The 16,098-nt window shown below is 52.5% G+C and overlaps 1 protein-coding gene across 1 annotated transcript; it reads right to left on the minus strand.

The window, feature by feature from the left end:
- Nucleotides 1-1,187: 1,187 nt before the first annotated feature.
- Syt3 (synaptotagmin 3) lies at nucleotides 1,188-15,274 on the minus strand. Its single transcript, XM_028785770.1, has 11 exons — nucleotides 15,222-15,274; nucleotides 14,443-14,586; nucleotides 13,284-13,449; nucleotides 9,267-9,795; nucleotides 7,488-7,860; nucleotides 6,709-6,927; nucleotides 5,351-5,471; nucleotides 5,068-5,239; nucleotides 4,840-4,972; nucleotides 2,121-2,188; nucleotides 1,188-1,679 (listed from the first exon to the last, which is right to left on the minus strand). The coding sequence occupies exons 3-10, from the start codon at nucleotides 13,432-13,434 to the stop codon at nucleotides 2,123-2,125; spliced, it is 1,764 nt and encodes a 587-aa protein (XP_028641603.1). The 5' UTR covers nucleotides 13,435-13,449; nucleotides 14,443-14,586; nucleotides 15,222-15,274; the 3' UTR covers nucleotides 1,188-1,679; nucleotides 2,121-2,122.
- Nucleotides 15,275-16,098: the final 824 nt, after the last annotated feature.

A 16,098-nucleotide genomic window follows, 5' to 3' on the forward strand; every position in this document is an offset into this window, starting at 1 on the left:
AGACCAGGGTGCATATGTTAGCTATGCAAGGCCAGACTTGCCCACCTCCATCAGTTGCCAAAGGACAAACATGGATCAGATTCTCCATCAGCAACCGAACACATCTTGACTTCTGACTTTGGGTCCTGCCTGTGTGCTCAGCCCACCATTTTGAAGTTCTAGCCATCAGAACAGAAGAGTAGCAGCTGTGTAGGGTTCTGGTTTACACACTGGGAGACTTTGTGGAAATGCTATCTGTGAGAAGGAGTTGTGAATGGATTCCGAGGAGTCAGTGGTGAGCTGTGTCAGACATCTGGAGGCCCGCCCCTCCCCGCTGCTGCGCAATTCTTATGGGACCATTCATCAAAGGCCCCTGTGCTCCCGACTAAAGAATTACAAATCCGAGATGCGTTGCCATAGGGACAAATGAGGGATGAGGTCCCCAGAGTGTCTGGACCAATGGTGAGGGGAGAAGGAGATGGGTAGAGTCCTACAGCATGCTTATTAGAACTGTCAAGTGATTGACTTAAGGTGGCCATCCAAAGCCTAGGCAGAATCAATCAGAGCTTTTGCCCAAATATGAGGGAACCTGAGGAGGCATGGGCTTACTTCATTTTTCTCAGAAATTGTCACCTCTCAGGCCAGTTTTAGCAGGTCCTCGTTGAGTCCCATTAATGTCCGCTCCCACTCGCCCCTCTCCCAACTCTCCCCCTGCTCATGCTTCCTTGCTGCTGAAAAACTCCTCATGGAGGAGAACCCAAATTACAAGAGGTCACTTTCCCAGAATGCTTTGCAACCTGGAGTTAATTACAGCTAGTTTCTGCAGTTGCAGAAGTCGTAGAATTCTTAAGGACAAGGTAGCTGCGTAAGGGAGGCCTCTATCTGAGGCGCTTGCTTGGATGTCATTGCTTAAGAGCAGGCCACCTGGTCCTGTGGTAGATAGCCTGTACTCAGGAGAGGAGGCCAAGCCAGCCTCCAAGCTGCCTGTTACCTAGGATGGTCTGTCTTTGGAAGGTTTTTTAGAAGCACATAAGAGATGTTTGTCAATTTTTCTAGGAGGTGAACAGTTGGAAATTCTGTTTTGGTTTGCATCTGTAAATACCATTTAGCGGCTATGGCTTGGAGAGGTCACTTAGTGGCCTTGTCATACACACTCTTATGATCTAGCACACCTCCTGGTGCCAGGGAGACAGGAGCACCAGGTGGAATGAGACCCACAGAGTGTGTTTATTTCTGGTGATGATAGCAGCAGTGGGGAGAGGGAATCGGCCAGACGCAGATGGAGGGACAGAAGGGGTGGACGCTGGAGGGGGTGTCTGTTCAGGGGACATCAAGGATTGATCTGTCGACATTCACAGTGAGGACACAGGCCAGAACAGCAAGACTTAGACAACAGCAACGGGACAGACAGACAGACAGAGGGGTGGGGCAGGGGTCCCCAGACATGCATGGCCCCTTGCCTCTAGGGGGAACTCTGGGGATAAGAAGACAGACAATGGAGGCCGAGGACCTCCCACCCTGAAACAGGGAGCTGGTCCTGCTGCCTCCTAGCCTCACACCTCCAGGATAAGGAGGGGCAGGTCCAGGCAGCCCCGCACCAGCAGCTCGGACATTATGGCTTCGAGGAGATGAGTTCACAGTCCGGGCAGGAAGGGATGGGTCCTGAGGGCACCTGGTTCAATCCCAGGCCTCGACCAGCCCTAAAAATTGAAGAGGAGAGACCTGAGAGGGTAGGCTGTAACCACTGCAGCTGTATCAGCACTGTGGAGGGAGCCTAGCCTCTTTCCCTCAGGCCCAGCCCCCCTCCCTAAGGCCCAGCCCCCCTCCCTCAGGCCCAGTCCCCCTCCCTTAGGCTCAGGGGACCAGGCCCAGTGCTTCTCCCTCATTCTTAGATATCCATACCCAGCCCCTCACTCAGACCTATCCCTCTCCCTCAGGCCCAGCCCCTGTCTGTCAGGCCCAGTCCCCCTCCCTCAGACCCAGGGATCCATACCCAGGCCCCTTCCTTCAGACCCAGGAATTCAAACCCAGCCGCCCCCCACCTCCCCCAGATCCAGGTGTCCAGGCCCAGTGGTCCTCCTTCAGTCTAGAAGTCCTCCCTCAGGCAGATCTCAGAGGTTTCCCCCTCCTCCGGATCTTACCCTCACTCTGAATTCTCTTTCTCTGACAATCCTTTGCCGCCCTTTGTGAAGCTGCTCAGCGTCTTCTCCTGGAGTTGGAGGTGAAAGAGAATAACCTCCTTACCCAGCAGGACACTTCTGCCCCACTCTTCCGCATGCTGTCTTAGTTCTCAGGGGGGTGGGAAATGGTATCACCATCCATTCTACCAGTGGGGAAACTGAGGCACAAAAGATAACTATCTAAAATCGCAAGGAAGATAGGGTCCTGGAAAGGAGCCATACGGCAGGCAGGTCCGGGGCTCAGGAGGTCCAGGGAGCCACAGAGAGCTTTTGGGCAGGGCTATCAGGCTGTGGCCACACTCAGCGCCTTGGGCTGAAGCCCCGCTCTCCAGTGAAGGTCTCCATCCTGCAGTGTCACCTAGTGGTGGCAGTGTGGCTCACTGGAAGTTGCCAGAGAATTAGTGACAACAGTGCAATTGCAACAGTGAATGCCCAGGAAGACACAGTTTCTGTCCCCATAGGAGGGTCTCATCTCTCAGGATCTCAACCCTGAGCTTTGGGCCTGGCTGTTCATTCTGCTAGAGAAGGGGCCTGTGGATGTGTGTGGGGGATGCAAGTCTCAGCAGAGGCAAGAAATTGTCTTGGGGTTAGCCTCAGCCTCATGGTTAGGGTTAGCCTTAGACTCAGGGTTAGGGTTAACCTCAGAGTCAGGCTCAGACTTGGATGAAGGGTTAGCCTCAGACTCAGACTCACTCATTCCATAGCCAAGTCTGACTTGGAACTCACTCTGTAGTCCAGGCTAGCTTAAAACTCAAGGCAGACTCGCTGTGTCAACCTCCCAAAAGGTCTTACAGGTGTGAGATATTCACCAGGTTTATATGGTGTTTCAAGGTGAATTTTCCTTAGAACACCAAAGTAATAGAAAACTATCAAGAAACAAAGATTCAGGTACTAAAATCTACATTATTCTAAACAGAACTTACAGTAATTTGACTTTTCTTGGCTTCAGTGGAAGCAAAATTGTCAATATTTTCAAAGTAGATGTCTTTGCAGAGAAAATGGTCACCGTTGACAGTTTCTGTGAACCCAAGGATGAGTGTGTATGTGTGTGTGTGGTATATACACGTGTATGTACATAGTGTATACATGTGTAGCTTGTGTGTGGGTTATACACGAGTGGACTGTGCATGTGTGTACTTGATGTGTTATGTGTATATGTGTGTGCAGGTGCCCACATCTGTGTGTATACATGCTTGTGCGCAGACGGAGGCCAGAGCAGGATGTGGGTCCTCTAGTGCTGCTCTCTCCCTCATTGCCTTGAAACAGAGTCTCTCCCTGAACCAGAACCTCACCACTTCAGCTAGGCTGGCTGCATGTGAGCTCCAGGACTTGGCGGTCCCTTCCCCTAGACACTGTGGTTACAGGCATGGCAGCCGTGGGTGCTGGGGATGCAGGCTCAGACAGGCATGGCAGCCGTGGGTGCTGGGGATGAAGGCTCAGGTCCTCTTCCTTGCAAAGCAAAAGTCCTTACTCACTGTGCCATCTCTCTAGCCCCACTTCGTGTTTTGAGACCAAGTCTTTCACCAGGATCTGGGGCTCATCAATTAGCCTACGCTGTCTGGCCAGTGAGACCCAGAGTTTCTCCTGTCTCTGTCTCCTCACCGCTGGGTTTTAGGGTGTGACTCTGGACCTGACTTTTAACCTTCATTCTAGAGATTTAAACACAGCCCTCACACTTACACTGCAGGTACTGACTAAGCCGTCTCTCCAGCCCCAAGAGGCTATGATAAACAGCTTGGCAAGGCTGAGAAGTGGTTGCACAGCTTCTAAATCAAAAATGGCCACTGGTCGGGGTTGGAGAGGTTAAGGGTTAAGAGCACCAGCTGCTCTTCCAGAGAATCTAGGTTCTGTTCCCAGCACGCACACGGCAGCTGACATCCATCTGTAAGTCTCATTCCAGGGGATCCGACACCCTGTTCTTCTGACTTTGGCAGGTACTGTGCGCAAACGGTTTGCAGACCCATAAGCAGGCAAATTACACATAAATTACATTCTTTTCTAAAAGTGGCCACAGCAGCTCAGGCCTCTGACCTTTGGCCCTTCCTCATCTTGCTCACCTGAACCGCCTTCCAAGCCCCTCCTAATGCCTACCCTGTCTTCCAGAATGCTCTCCCAGGGCCTGTATGGAAGGCCTTCTACCTCAAAAGACTCAGACCACAGGTCCTAGGCAAGAAACCAACACACAGTGGTCTTTGCAACGGCCACTACCTTGTGACATTTCGTTATGTTGTCTTTTGAATATGTGTTGCTGTTGTAAGTGTTGTTGTGGTGGTGTGGTGCACATGACACGCAAGTGCTCTGTTGCTGAGCCATGCCCTCCTGCCTGATATTTTCTTATTCATTCAAAAAATCGTTCTCAGCTTTACACCACAATCTACTAATGTTCACACCTCACTCTGGGGTGGGGGGAACGGTTTATCACCCAGTTTCTTCCTGTATTTTGTGTTTAGCATCGGGGGGGGGGGGGGAAGAGCAGCAGCTGGCCGCTGCTGAACACTCAACTAACTGACTCGTCACAGTGGCCCTCACCATCGCTGCTATTCACGGGCCGGAAAACAGGTAAAGGAAACAGAAGACAGGTAGAGTGACTGGCTCCTAGCTCACACAGCGTCAGACTCAGGCAGCTTGGGCTTCACTGGACTCCTGGTGCCCATGCATGGCAGAGGTGGCCTCCACTCACCTCCACTAGCTGGTGCCAGTGTTCCACAGGCTTGCGAGGGTTAGCCAGCATCTCTGCCCAGTGCTCTCTACCATGTGGGTCGGCAGCCTCTGGACCCACGCGGCACACCCCAATCACTTCATTGTGGCCGATGCTGGGGATTGGGAGAGCGATTACTGGAAAGGTCAGGGGAGGCACCCAGCCACCTTGTCCCACCGCGCCTTGTCCCACCTCATGGGTGCCTCTCACCAGTCATAGTCTACCACTGCGATGCTGAGACCCACATTCTCCACACTCTCGGGAGCCACGTCGAACACCAGGGCCTCGTTGTATGTGGGGTTCAGCGTGTTCTTCTTAATGGAAGTCTTCCGTTTCTTCAGACGCCGCCCCTCACTGATCAGAGAGGCCTTCACATAGGGGTCTGTACAGAGAAGCCAGGGGACTGAGCAGAGGCCTTCTCCCTCAGGCCCAGGGGCTCAGGCCTTAGCCCTCCTCTCTCAGACCCTAATCTTCTTCCTCCACCCAGACACACCTGAGAAACCGGTGAGGTCCATTGCTTTGAGGTTAGAGGCTTTGATGATAGTCACGGTGAGGCGCCCAGCCGTGGGGAGGTAGCAGAGTGAGAAGTTGAGCTCCCCAAGATCTGCCTTTTCCTGCAGTGGGAACAGAGGGCAGCCTGACCATCTTTCCCTGCAGTTCCCTCTATTCCGCCTTCCCTTCACACCACTGCTAGGTTCCCATGTACTGAATGGTCTGACTCTTGGCCAAGGCCCCAAAGCTTCCCTGCCACAGATGTTCACCATCAAAGCCTGTTTTGTTCTGTGGAGAAGACGGTGGGGGCCCAGAGACCAGGGAAAGAGAGAAAGAGAATTGTCAAGAGAGAGACGGAAACTGAGAGAGTGTGGACAGAGGCAGAGACAGAAAGAAATGGATAGAGATCAGAGAGAGACAGAAACCCAGAGGAATAGGCAGACAGGAGGTGGGGGGATAGACAGGGAGAGTGAGGCGCTGATCTAGTGGGCAGGAGAGACAAAGGCCAAAATAGAGGGAAGTAGTCAGGACTGAGGTAGAGACCTAGCGAGAAGGGGAGCAGTCATGCCAGGTATAAGTCGTCAGAGTGCCAGGGTCCAGAGTTAGGGGGGCATACGGGACTTCAGGGCTCACAGGAGCTCGTGAGATAAGACAATGACGTCTCAGGGAAGAAACCAGGCTGAGGGGGAAAGGTTTCATGAGCAGACAGAAAAGCCTGGGCAAAGGCCTTGACAGCAGTGAGCTGTGAGCAGGGTCTAGATTAGTGTGTGTCAGAGGCTGGAGGCCCTGGGGCATGGGTCCCACCGGACTCTGACCACTCCTTCACTCCAGAGTGTCCAGGAAGAAGTCTCCCTGGAAGCTTCCTCCTGGTCTTTGTGTGTCTCCTGTGCTCTCCAGCAATCTTGCTGTGCCAGGAGGCTCAATCTGTCTCTTCTCTGTGGTCTCCAGCCGCCAACCCTGTCCCCCCTGAGCGTCTGCCCCCACCTTGGCACTTGCTTCTCTAGGCCTCTCTGTCTCTTCTCCCTTTCTCTTGGGGTCTCTGCTTCTCCACTCTGGTGGAGGAATGGATGGATGAGAGGGTGAGCGAAGGCCTCAGGTAAGAAAAAGGGCTGGGTAAGAGACAGGGGGAGCCAGAGCAAGGCTCTCGTGTGGGCACCTCAGGTGGCAGCAGGGTGAATGTGAGTCCTAGGTCCTGGAGACCGAGGGACAAACAAGCTGGCCACGAAGAGCTCCTTACGGAAGAGGACTTTCCAGGGACTACCTGGAAAGTCCCAGGGTGAGGAGGGAGAGTGACATGGGAACCTGAGGGTGCAGAGGGGAGAGCTGGTGTCAGGGCCCATTGTGGATGGAGCCACTGACCGAGCCACCCTCCAGGATGTCCCTCCAGAGTGGGCGGTCAGGGGGTTGTTCAGCCAGCTCCAGCAGGTTGTCCAAAACCACCTGGCCGATGAGATCATGCCGCGAGAAGCGGTCGAAGTCGTAGACGCTGAAGTGGAGCTTGCGCTGCGCCAGCTCAGCCAGAGGCACCGAGAACTGAAACGTCTCGTTGAAGACGGGGTTCAATGTCTTCCTGTGCACCTGGGGGATGGAAGCAGAGACAGAAATGATGTCCAATGGCCTTGCTCCCAGAACCAGTAGGCCATTTATCCCATATCTGCCCCGAGTGTCCAGATCCAGCCTCCTCCCTCAGACCCAGGGGACCTCCCAAGCCTCCTCTTTCAGACTCAGGATACAGCTTTCAGCCCTTTCCTCACAGTCCCAGACCTATACTCTGCCCTCCTCCTGAAGACATGGCGGTCCTCCCTAGCTCTTCTCTTTCAGGTCCAGAGATTCAGACCCCAGCCATCCTCCCTAAGACCCAACCTCCTCCAAATCCTTTTTTCTCAGACCCAATTTCAGGCCCCTGCCTTCCTCCTTCAGACCCAGGGATGCAGACTCCAGAATTCCTCCCCTAAACCCAGGAGTCCAGATCCCAGCTCCTTCTCCTGACTCAGGGGTCTTCCCCAGACTCCTCCCTCAGACTTGATACAGACCTCAGCCCTCTTCCCTCAGATGCAGGGGTCCTCCCTAGCTCCCTCTCTCAAACCTGGTGGAACATACACACACAAACACATTGAAATCTGCCTCCTTGCCCTGACCTTGGTCTGGAACTTCTTTTTTCGATCAGGCAATAGGTAGATCTTGACATAGGGGTCTGAGAACCCATTGGAGTCCTTTGCTGGGAGGTCCAGGGCCTGTAGGATCCGCACCACGAGCTGGTCAGAACCATAGAGGTACCGGAGGGCAAAACTGATGCGGCCACAGGGTGCCCCTGCCTCCCCAGAGCCCCCGCCTCGCCGGCCACCAGGTCCGGTGCCCTGGTACAGCTCTGGCTTGATCTGACCGATGAGCTTGGCTTTTTCCTCTCCACCCGGGAGGGGTAAGGGGAGTGCAGGTGGTCGCTCCTCACTGCTCGGGTCTGCTTGGGTGGTCAGGGTCTGCTGGGTGAGGGGCCGAGGCAGGGCTGGGTACCTATGTGTCAGGGAAGACCAAAGTGAGGTTCCAACCTGAGTGGCATCTGATTCCATCTGATTCAGAGCTTTGTGCCTACAACCCTGCCCTTGACTAGTTATTTGACCTTGGATAAGACACCTGTGCTTCCTTAGCCTCAACTTCCCCATTTGCAGCAGGGGTGTTATCTGTATTTCTGAACTAGCCCCAGCCAGACCTCAAGGTCATCAGGACTCTAGTTGGTGGCCAGATGTCCTGTTTATCCTGATACCTCAAAGTCGTCTTGGGCCTGGCCCCCTATCTCCCTAGCCCATCACTAATGGCTGGTTTTGGGCTCAGCCTGTCCTCTCCCTGCCTGGGCCGCATTTCTCCCTCTTTAGATGGCTCAAGAGTTGGCACCTCTCCTCCTTGGCTCCCAGCCCCTCTGTGGCTCCCCAGTGTCCTCAGGACACAGCCTTTCCACCTGCCACTTCTTAGTGTCCACAGCTTCATGTACCAGGCTTTGTCCGGATTTGATCTCCTGCCTACCTGTCTCCTGGCTTTCTCCACCACGAACTTGCTTTCTCCTGCCTGAAATGTGTACAGATACTTACCTGCACCAAGTCCTAGCTTCCCTACCATTCGAGTGTCTATCAAGATTCCTCCACCTTCAGGAAATTCTCAGCTTCCTCCAAGCTTTGGCAGTCTCCAGAGATGCTTTCCTGTCTCCCGAACGTGTACCCCTTAGACTGTCAGAGCCCTGAGGATGGAGGCCTGGACACAGCATGTATCTGAGGCCCAACTCCACCAGACCCTAAGCTTACACACACAGAATGAGGAAGAATGAGGTCCAAATTACTAATCATAAGCTTACACTGCACAGGACCAATAATTGCCTACGCCTCAGAAACCATCCCCACTCCAGTACTGAGACTGAACCTAGGGCTTTCTGCAAGCCAGGCCAGAGTTCTTCTGCATAACCACACCCTGGCACCACACTGAGGGAAGGGTTCTACAACTCAGCCACATCCTCTCATTCCTCACTGGGGGATTCTAGGCAGGGGCTCTCCCACTGAGCTACACCTCTATCCTGATTTTTATTTTTTATTTCAAGATAGGGATTCACTAAGTTACCCAGACCAGCCTCAAACATTAGATCTTCCTGTCTTAGCCTGTGAAATGGCTGGGATAGCACACATACTGCTACACTAGCTTCTAACCATGGATCCTTGTCTCCAGCCTACTCTTCTGTAGCCTGACAAAGAATTCAAGACCCTGTTCCCTTCCTCTTAAGTCTCGAATTCTAGGCCTCCATCTCATCCTCCCTAGCATCCAGGAGTCAGCATACCATTTCCTGTCCTGTCCCCGGTATCAGAAGAGCCACAGATAAGAAGGAGATAGAGAAGCGAGTTTCATACTGAAGCCCCAAGCCCAATACCCTTTCTCACCTGGTGGTGGGCGCTAAACTTGTGACCTGCTGATGGGACTGGGCACTGGGTAAGCCCCCACCACTAGGAGGCAGCAGGAGCAGTCCAGAGCCTGTTCCACCCTCAGAAGGCAGCTCAGGGGATGTCTGGCTTGGTTTGACCCCAGCAGCTACCACAGAGGCCACAGCAGCCTCTGGATATGAGTCCATGTCCAGGTAGGAAGGTTCTGGAGGCTCAGAGCCCCCAAGGCCACCTGGTTCCAGCAGCTCGGCAAATGGTGGATGGTGGGCTGTGTGTGCATGATGATGTGGGCCACCCAGCAGGGGATGGCCACCTAGGCTGGCTCCCAGATGGTGCCCACCACCTCCTACCAGGCCTGCCAGCCCAACCCCAGGGGCTAAGTCTTTGCGCAGGGGGCCACCACCCACTGCTGAGCCTCCTTTGTCCCTCCAGGGCACCCAACACAACTTCCAGGACACGAAGAGAGAGACACCCAAGAGTACGATGCCACAGAATGTCACGATGACTGACAGCAGGCTCACGGAAATGTCTGGAAAGAGTGAAGGGAGAGGTCAAGGGTCATGAGGGGTCAGGTCAGTGCTGCCCTGACTACTTTCTCAGTATTACTGAGTTTGAACTCTATGCTTCTGCTATGGTTGCACTGCTTTGTAATGGTTGTTTTACAGAGCCCGTGGGGTCACATTCTGTAGGTCCTGAAGACTACATCCAGGTTTTGGTCTCTCTAGCTCATGTTGCTTCTCTGTCACAGGACATTTCTGAAGAATAAGACCCCCAAAAGCTCAGAGACAATTCAGGGAAAGTTTTGCTATCTGTCCTTGGGAATTCACCTTAACTTCTACGAGGCTGACACTGTGTTTGGCAAGTGGGATGAATCAACTCTGTTCTTTGTTGCAGTTGACGGCAATGAAGGCAAATGACAGGTAGAAGAATACAATAGCAAACATTTGTTGAGATGTGACAATTTAACTGGTACCTCAGGGTACCCTGGGAGATTAATAACATATCAGTCTCATTCTGACAACAGGAAATGGAGGTCCAAAGACATGAGATATGGCCAGTCAGCCTAGCTTACTTAGTGAACAGTGAGTCTGTTTCAAAAAACAAAGTGGACGGTGCCTGAGAAATAGCATCTGTGGTTGTCCTCTGGCCTCCCTTGTGTGCAGGGCACACATGCACAAACTCCTCTACACACACACACCCCATACACCACAGGTGTCACACTTCAAAACCTACATTCTTATTTTCACACTTTTTGGTGAATATGGCCCCACATAGACTTCCTTATTCAGATAATGAGTATAATACTGTGGTTACATGATATAACACGCTAACTGGTACCTTCCAAATGCCAGTAACATGCAGCCCTGTTTTACTTCGAAAGCCCAGCACAGCCCATTTCTTACAACCAATGTTTTATGGCTCTTTCAGTAATTAGTACTAGGAGTGGGGTTTTATGGCTTATGGCTTCTTTCCTAACGATACCAGGAGAAGGGTTTCATGGATGTAACTCTCTAGGCTGTGAGAATTTATTTTGGAGGTGACTCTTAGGATTGGAGTTAGAACAGGAATGAGTCCTGGATCTTTGTATATGGAGAACCATGTTGGGTGGGGCCAGGTAACTCAGCCATTGCCAGCTGAGACATCTAACCATAACTGCTGTGTTCAGGTAACAGTGAGAAAGAAGGAAACATCTCTTAGTGCTAGGTCAGATGGTGAAGCAAAAGCAGGGTGTGACATTAATCTTCATGCTACTGTGTGACCTAAATGTAATAGATCTCATGTCCCAGCTGTGGAGATGGAGGCTGTGGGGAAAAGGAAAGTCTTGGAAACTTGTGCCAGGTATTGCTGCAAGGACTCTGAGCTTCCTCTTGCCACCTCCCTTGAGGTGCTCCTGACTATGTAGCCACCCTTCCTGTGAGAGCCCTAGATGCTACTGAAACCAGAGTCCAGGATTTTAGCAGCCCTGGGAGGGACCAGGGCATGGGAATCATGCAGCAAACTGGCCAGATGCTTCTAATCAGTACAAGATCCCCATCTGAGAACTCTGGATCTTTCAAGCCTCTCCTGTTCCCCATGCCTGTCTGCACAGCTCAGAGAGTGCAAGGCCAGAGCAGCTGTGAGCTAGAGCAAAAGATACACTCTCTCCAAGCCTGACCAACCCCTAGGTGGGAACCTGTCAGAACAGGCACAGATCTGAGAGCTCCAAGCTCTTGGGATGTCCTCCCTGTTGTCTTGGGCCATTCTAGGCAGTCAAGGACAATGCTAAATGACATTGGGCCCAAAGCCTATTGCTTGAAGATCTAAAGATTCAGGGCTGCCACACAGACAGTCCACCCCGCCTACTTGTGATGTGTGCTCCTCGTTGTCAAGCCGACTAGATTTAGAACTACCTAGGAGTTAGGTGTGGGGGCTCATGTCTGTCATTTTAGTACCTGGGGGCGAAGCTAGGAAGATTGCTGTGAGTTTAAGGCCAATCTGGGATACATAATGAGTTCCAGGTCAGTCTGGGTTACAGAGTGAGACCTTATATCAAAAAGTAAAACAAGGGGCTGGGGAGATGGCTTAGTCAGTAAAATATTTGTCCTGCAAGCAAAAGGACCTGAATTTGGTCTCCTGAACCCACATGAAAATAGCCAGGCATGGTGGTACACATGTGTAATCCCAGTGCCCACAGAGACAGAGACAAGCAGATCTCTGGGCTCATGGCCATGCAGCCAATCTTACTTGATGAGTTTCAGGCCAATGAGAGAGACCCTGTCTCAAAAAATTGAAAGGCATGTGCTGGCAGTCAAGAGCACTTGCTACTCTTGGGGAGGACCTGGATTTAATTCCTAGCACCTACATGGTGGCTCACAGCCATCTGTAACTCTAGTTCCAGGAGATCAGGCAGCCTCTTTTGGCCTCTGTGGGCACCAGTAGACATGTGGTGCACAGATATACATGCAGTCAAAATATATAGACACATAAAATAAAATAAAATAAAATAAAATAAAATAAAATAAAATAAAATAGCGAACAGCTCCTAAAGAGTTATCTAACTTCCAAATACATGCACACCAATGCATGCACACACATGTCTATGTATGCAAAGGCACTTCCAGAGAGAACTCATGGAGGGGGAAGACCCACCCTGAATACAGCCCTATGCCCTGGAGGCCCAAATGCAATAAAATAGGAAAGCCAGGTAGAACCAGCATCCCCAGAATCCTGTTTCCTGGTCGGCCATGATGTGACTGCATTGCTCAACCCCACTGCCTTCTTCCTGTGATAGAGTTACACCTCTGAACCTGTGAGCTAAATCTTCCCTCCTTTGCTTCCATCATGAATTTGGCCACAGTGACATAAAAACTAATAAATGTATCACACGCCCAAACTCCAACCAAAACCCTAAGCACCAAGGGTTGGGGGAGCTTCTCTGGTGGGTAATGAGTCACATACCAACATAATACAAGAATTAAAGACAGCCTGTGACCTTACTGGAAGGGAACACTTGGATAGTCAGACCTTCTGTCTTCTGGATTCTGCCCCACAACCTACACCCTGCCTTTGGCTGGTTTAGTCTGTAGCTTTTTAGTGTAATTAATTCTTCTAGAGCTAGGTATGGTGGTTCATGTCCATAATCCCACCACCTGAGAGACTGAGGCAGGAGGGTTATTCTAAGTGTGAGACCAGCCAGGCCTCCATAATGCCTTACCAGATTCTCAACTTTATCTTTACCTCAAAAAAAAAAAATCATGATTTCTGACGGGGATACTTCATGGCTGTAATTAGAAAAGGGTAGGTCTACAGGACAAAACTCCAAAGCCAGGGAATGGATGCTAGTCCATAGCACACAGATATTTCTTCCAGTTCAGTGGTTTGGAGACAAAGCAGCAGCAAAGACAGAGGCAGGGCTCTCCATGGGGCTAGCCATAAAGGAGTGGGAAGCTGAGTGGCTCTGCTCTGACCTTCCCAAGTCTTTGCTGTTGTGCAGTTGGGTAGAAGGCTGTGGCTAGTTGGGACAGCTGGGGTTCTGACCTGCATCCGGACCCCGGGGATATCCTCTGATTCGCAGTTCGTTGAACTCTTGACACCTGTCATTGGTATCAGCATCTCGGACCCGTGCACAGAGGTCTGAGACCAGGATGAGGGCCCGCCGACAGAGGTCATCTTCGTAGTCCCCAGACATAGTGGCCACGTGATCCTACACTTAAGAGTGGAGTGGGCAGAGATGCAGACGGGGACAGGAACAGGTACAGGGAGAGGGAGGGAGAAGGTCTGGTGAGGGGCCAAAGGCCAGAGGGCGGTGGCTCGGGGCCAGGATTAGAGGATGAAAACGACAGACGTTACAGTCACTTCTTGTCACTGTCCAATGAGAGCGGTTAAGGAACAAACAGATCAACAGAATCACACCAAAAGGCAGGGCACTTGCAGACTAACAGAATGTGCCCCCAGGGGGCCACAGATTGAAAGTCAGGGCAGGTACTCTGAGACTCAGTGTGGTAGGTTGGAGGTAGCCATCCTTAGTGGGCCTGACTGTGGCAGGTAAAAGCCCTTTGGGCAGTTGGAACATCATTGGTGGGAGACTAAGGGTGGAAAGCTGCTGGAGGGTCAGAGGAAGGAGAGTCAGGTGTGGGGCAGAAACCCCAAGTTGAGAGAAAGGGAGCTAAGAGGACAGATGGAGATAAGAGAGAGGACCAGGTGAAATCCGGTAGCCAGGGAAAGATAGACACAGAATGCTGAGTACAGAGGTTCAGGACAGAGAGGCTGGGGAACAGCGTGTACTTCATTACATCTGAGACATGCTGCACACACAGAGAGAAGTGAAGCAAGGAAGGCAGGGGTGTGGGCAGGAATACCTCCCAAAGAGAGACAGGTACAGCAGAAGAGAGAGAAAGAGGATGCTGGATTCTAGGTTGGACAGCCAGACAATGGCTGGAGACCTCAGATACGAGGCGAGAGAAGAGAGTTGGAAACAGACAGATGCATGGTCAGGAAAAAAAAAAGAGAGAGATAGAAAGAACAGGAGAGAGAGGTGGAGGTGGGAGAGGAGGGAGTGACACAAGGTTTGGGCTAGACATTAGACATGGGTGGGAAAAGCACCCCCTCCCCCGAGGGAAAGAACGAGGGCCAGACAGTCAGTAGAAGGGGGGCTGCTGAGGAAGACTGACAGCCATTCGACCAGGGTCAGACTCACCTATGCTTACCTCTGCCTTGTCCTGGGTGGGAGCCGAGGCGGCGGGGGGCGGTAGCCCATAGGGGTTGCAGAGTGGACGAGCCTAGCCGCTGCGGACCGGTCCCCACATTTGCCAGGTGGCAAGAAGGGGGGCTGATGACTGATCTAGGGACCCAAACCTGGAGAGAAAAATTCAGCCCAAGCTTTGCATCTTGCCCCACTGGAAGTAACTGAGCGACCCCAGATGACCCCGATGAGGTCCAGCCGCCCCCTCCCACCTCCGTGCCCCCAGAAGCGAGTTAAAAGCTTAGGGACTACAACTCCCAGCTGGTCTTGGTGCTAGTGCTACTGCAGCTTTATCGCACCAGGGCTGCGAGGACTGCTGGGAGTTGAAGTCCTCAATGCGTCTCCTGCCTGCAAAGATGGGATTTTTTTGGGGAGGGGTGCTGGAAGGGTTAAAATGTCAGGGTCCCAAGACGCTGCAGGAGAGGGGAATGGAGTCCAAGACCTCCAGAGGTCACGTGGCTCTAGTCACTTAGAGGTCACGAGGTGGGTCACTAATCCCCATACTCTGGGGATGGGTGGGGAGAGGGTGAAGTGCACCCAGGTGTATTGGAATCAAGATCCCCATTTTTCCAGGGCCACATGTCCCTCCCCTGGGGCGTCCAGCTGGCACTGCAGACTCAGCTTCCCAACTCCAGATGCGCCCCTCTTTGCACCGACCTCCGCGCCCCCACTTGGGGCCGCCCCCTTGGGATGAGGCTGGGGCGGGGGCGGGGGAGGGGGAGGGGCGGACTCACCGGAGCCCTGGCTGCCGCAGCCCCGAGCGCGCGCGCGCGCCGGCCCGCCCGCTGCCGCGGTGCCCGCTTGGCTCCTCCCCACCCCTGTCGCAGCTCCTCGGCTCCTCCCAAACCCTTCCCCCAACTCCCCCGCCAGCTCATGCAACCCAAAAGCCAAAATCAGTATGGCCCTAGTGTGCACCTTCCTGGACTACGGTTGCAATTTCACCCCAGTGAAAGGCCACCTGAGGGACCTAGAAGGTTAGGATTCAGAGGTCCCAGGCCACAAAAACTCCTTCCTCCAGGGAGCAAGACCTCAGAGTTTACAGCTGAGCAGGCAGGACTGAAAGCTGGCCACAGTAGGTCTCAGGTTTTAGGTAGAGACACAGGCACTGGATTTGAATCCTGCCCTAGTCCCCTGAGACTCTTAGCATCCCAAATCCTGATGTCCAGCAAAATACAATAAAATTATCTCCTAAGGGACGTAGTTTGAGAAACCAGTCAATGTGCATCAAGGACTGGCACCAAGTAGGTGCTTAACGACTGACTACTTACGGGCACAGAGCATCCGGTTTTACCGTATTAATAGCAGCTAATGAAAATTGCCACTCACCATTACCAACGTAATGAGTTAAGAGCTTGGAAAACGTCTTCTCATGGAATCTTCACTTTGGCATAACGATGAATGCAGTCAAGGCATTCCCATTTCACAGAACAATTGAGGCCCATGGAGATTTAATTCCTCCGATGGGGTCCTGATCTACACAAAAGCAACCCAGAGGGGTGGCTTGGAAGTCCCAGTCTCCCTCAGTTGCTATTGTCCTCCCCTTTCCTCTAATCAGTTATACAAAATAAACACAGCCTCCAAGGCCTGATGGCAGAGGTCTCTCATCCCAGT

Source organism: Grammomys surdaster, unplaced genomic scaffold, assembly GCF_004785775.1.
Source record: "Grammomys surdaster isolate TR1022 unplaced genomic scaffold, NIH_TR_1.0 125349, whole genome shotgun sequence".
Taxonomy (NCBI): domain Eukaryota; kingdom Metazoa; phylum Chordata; class Mammalia; order Rodentia; family Muridae; genus Grammomys; species Grammomys surdaster.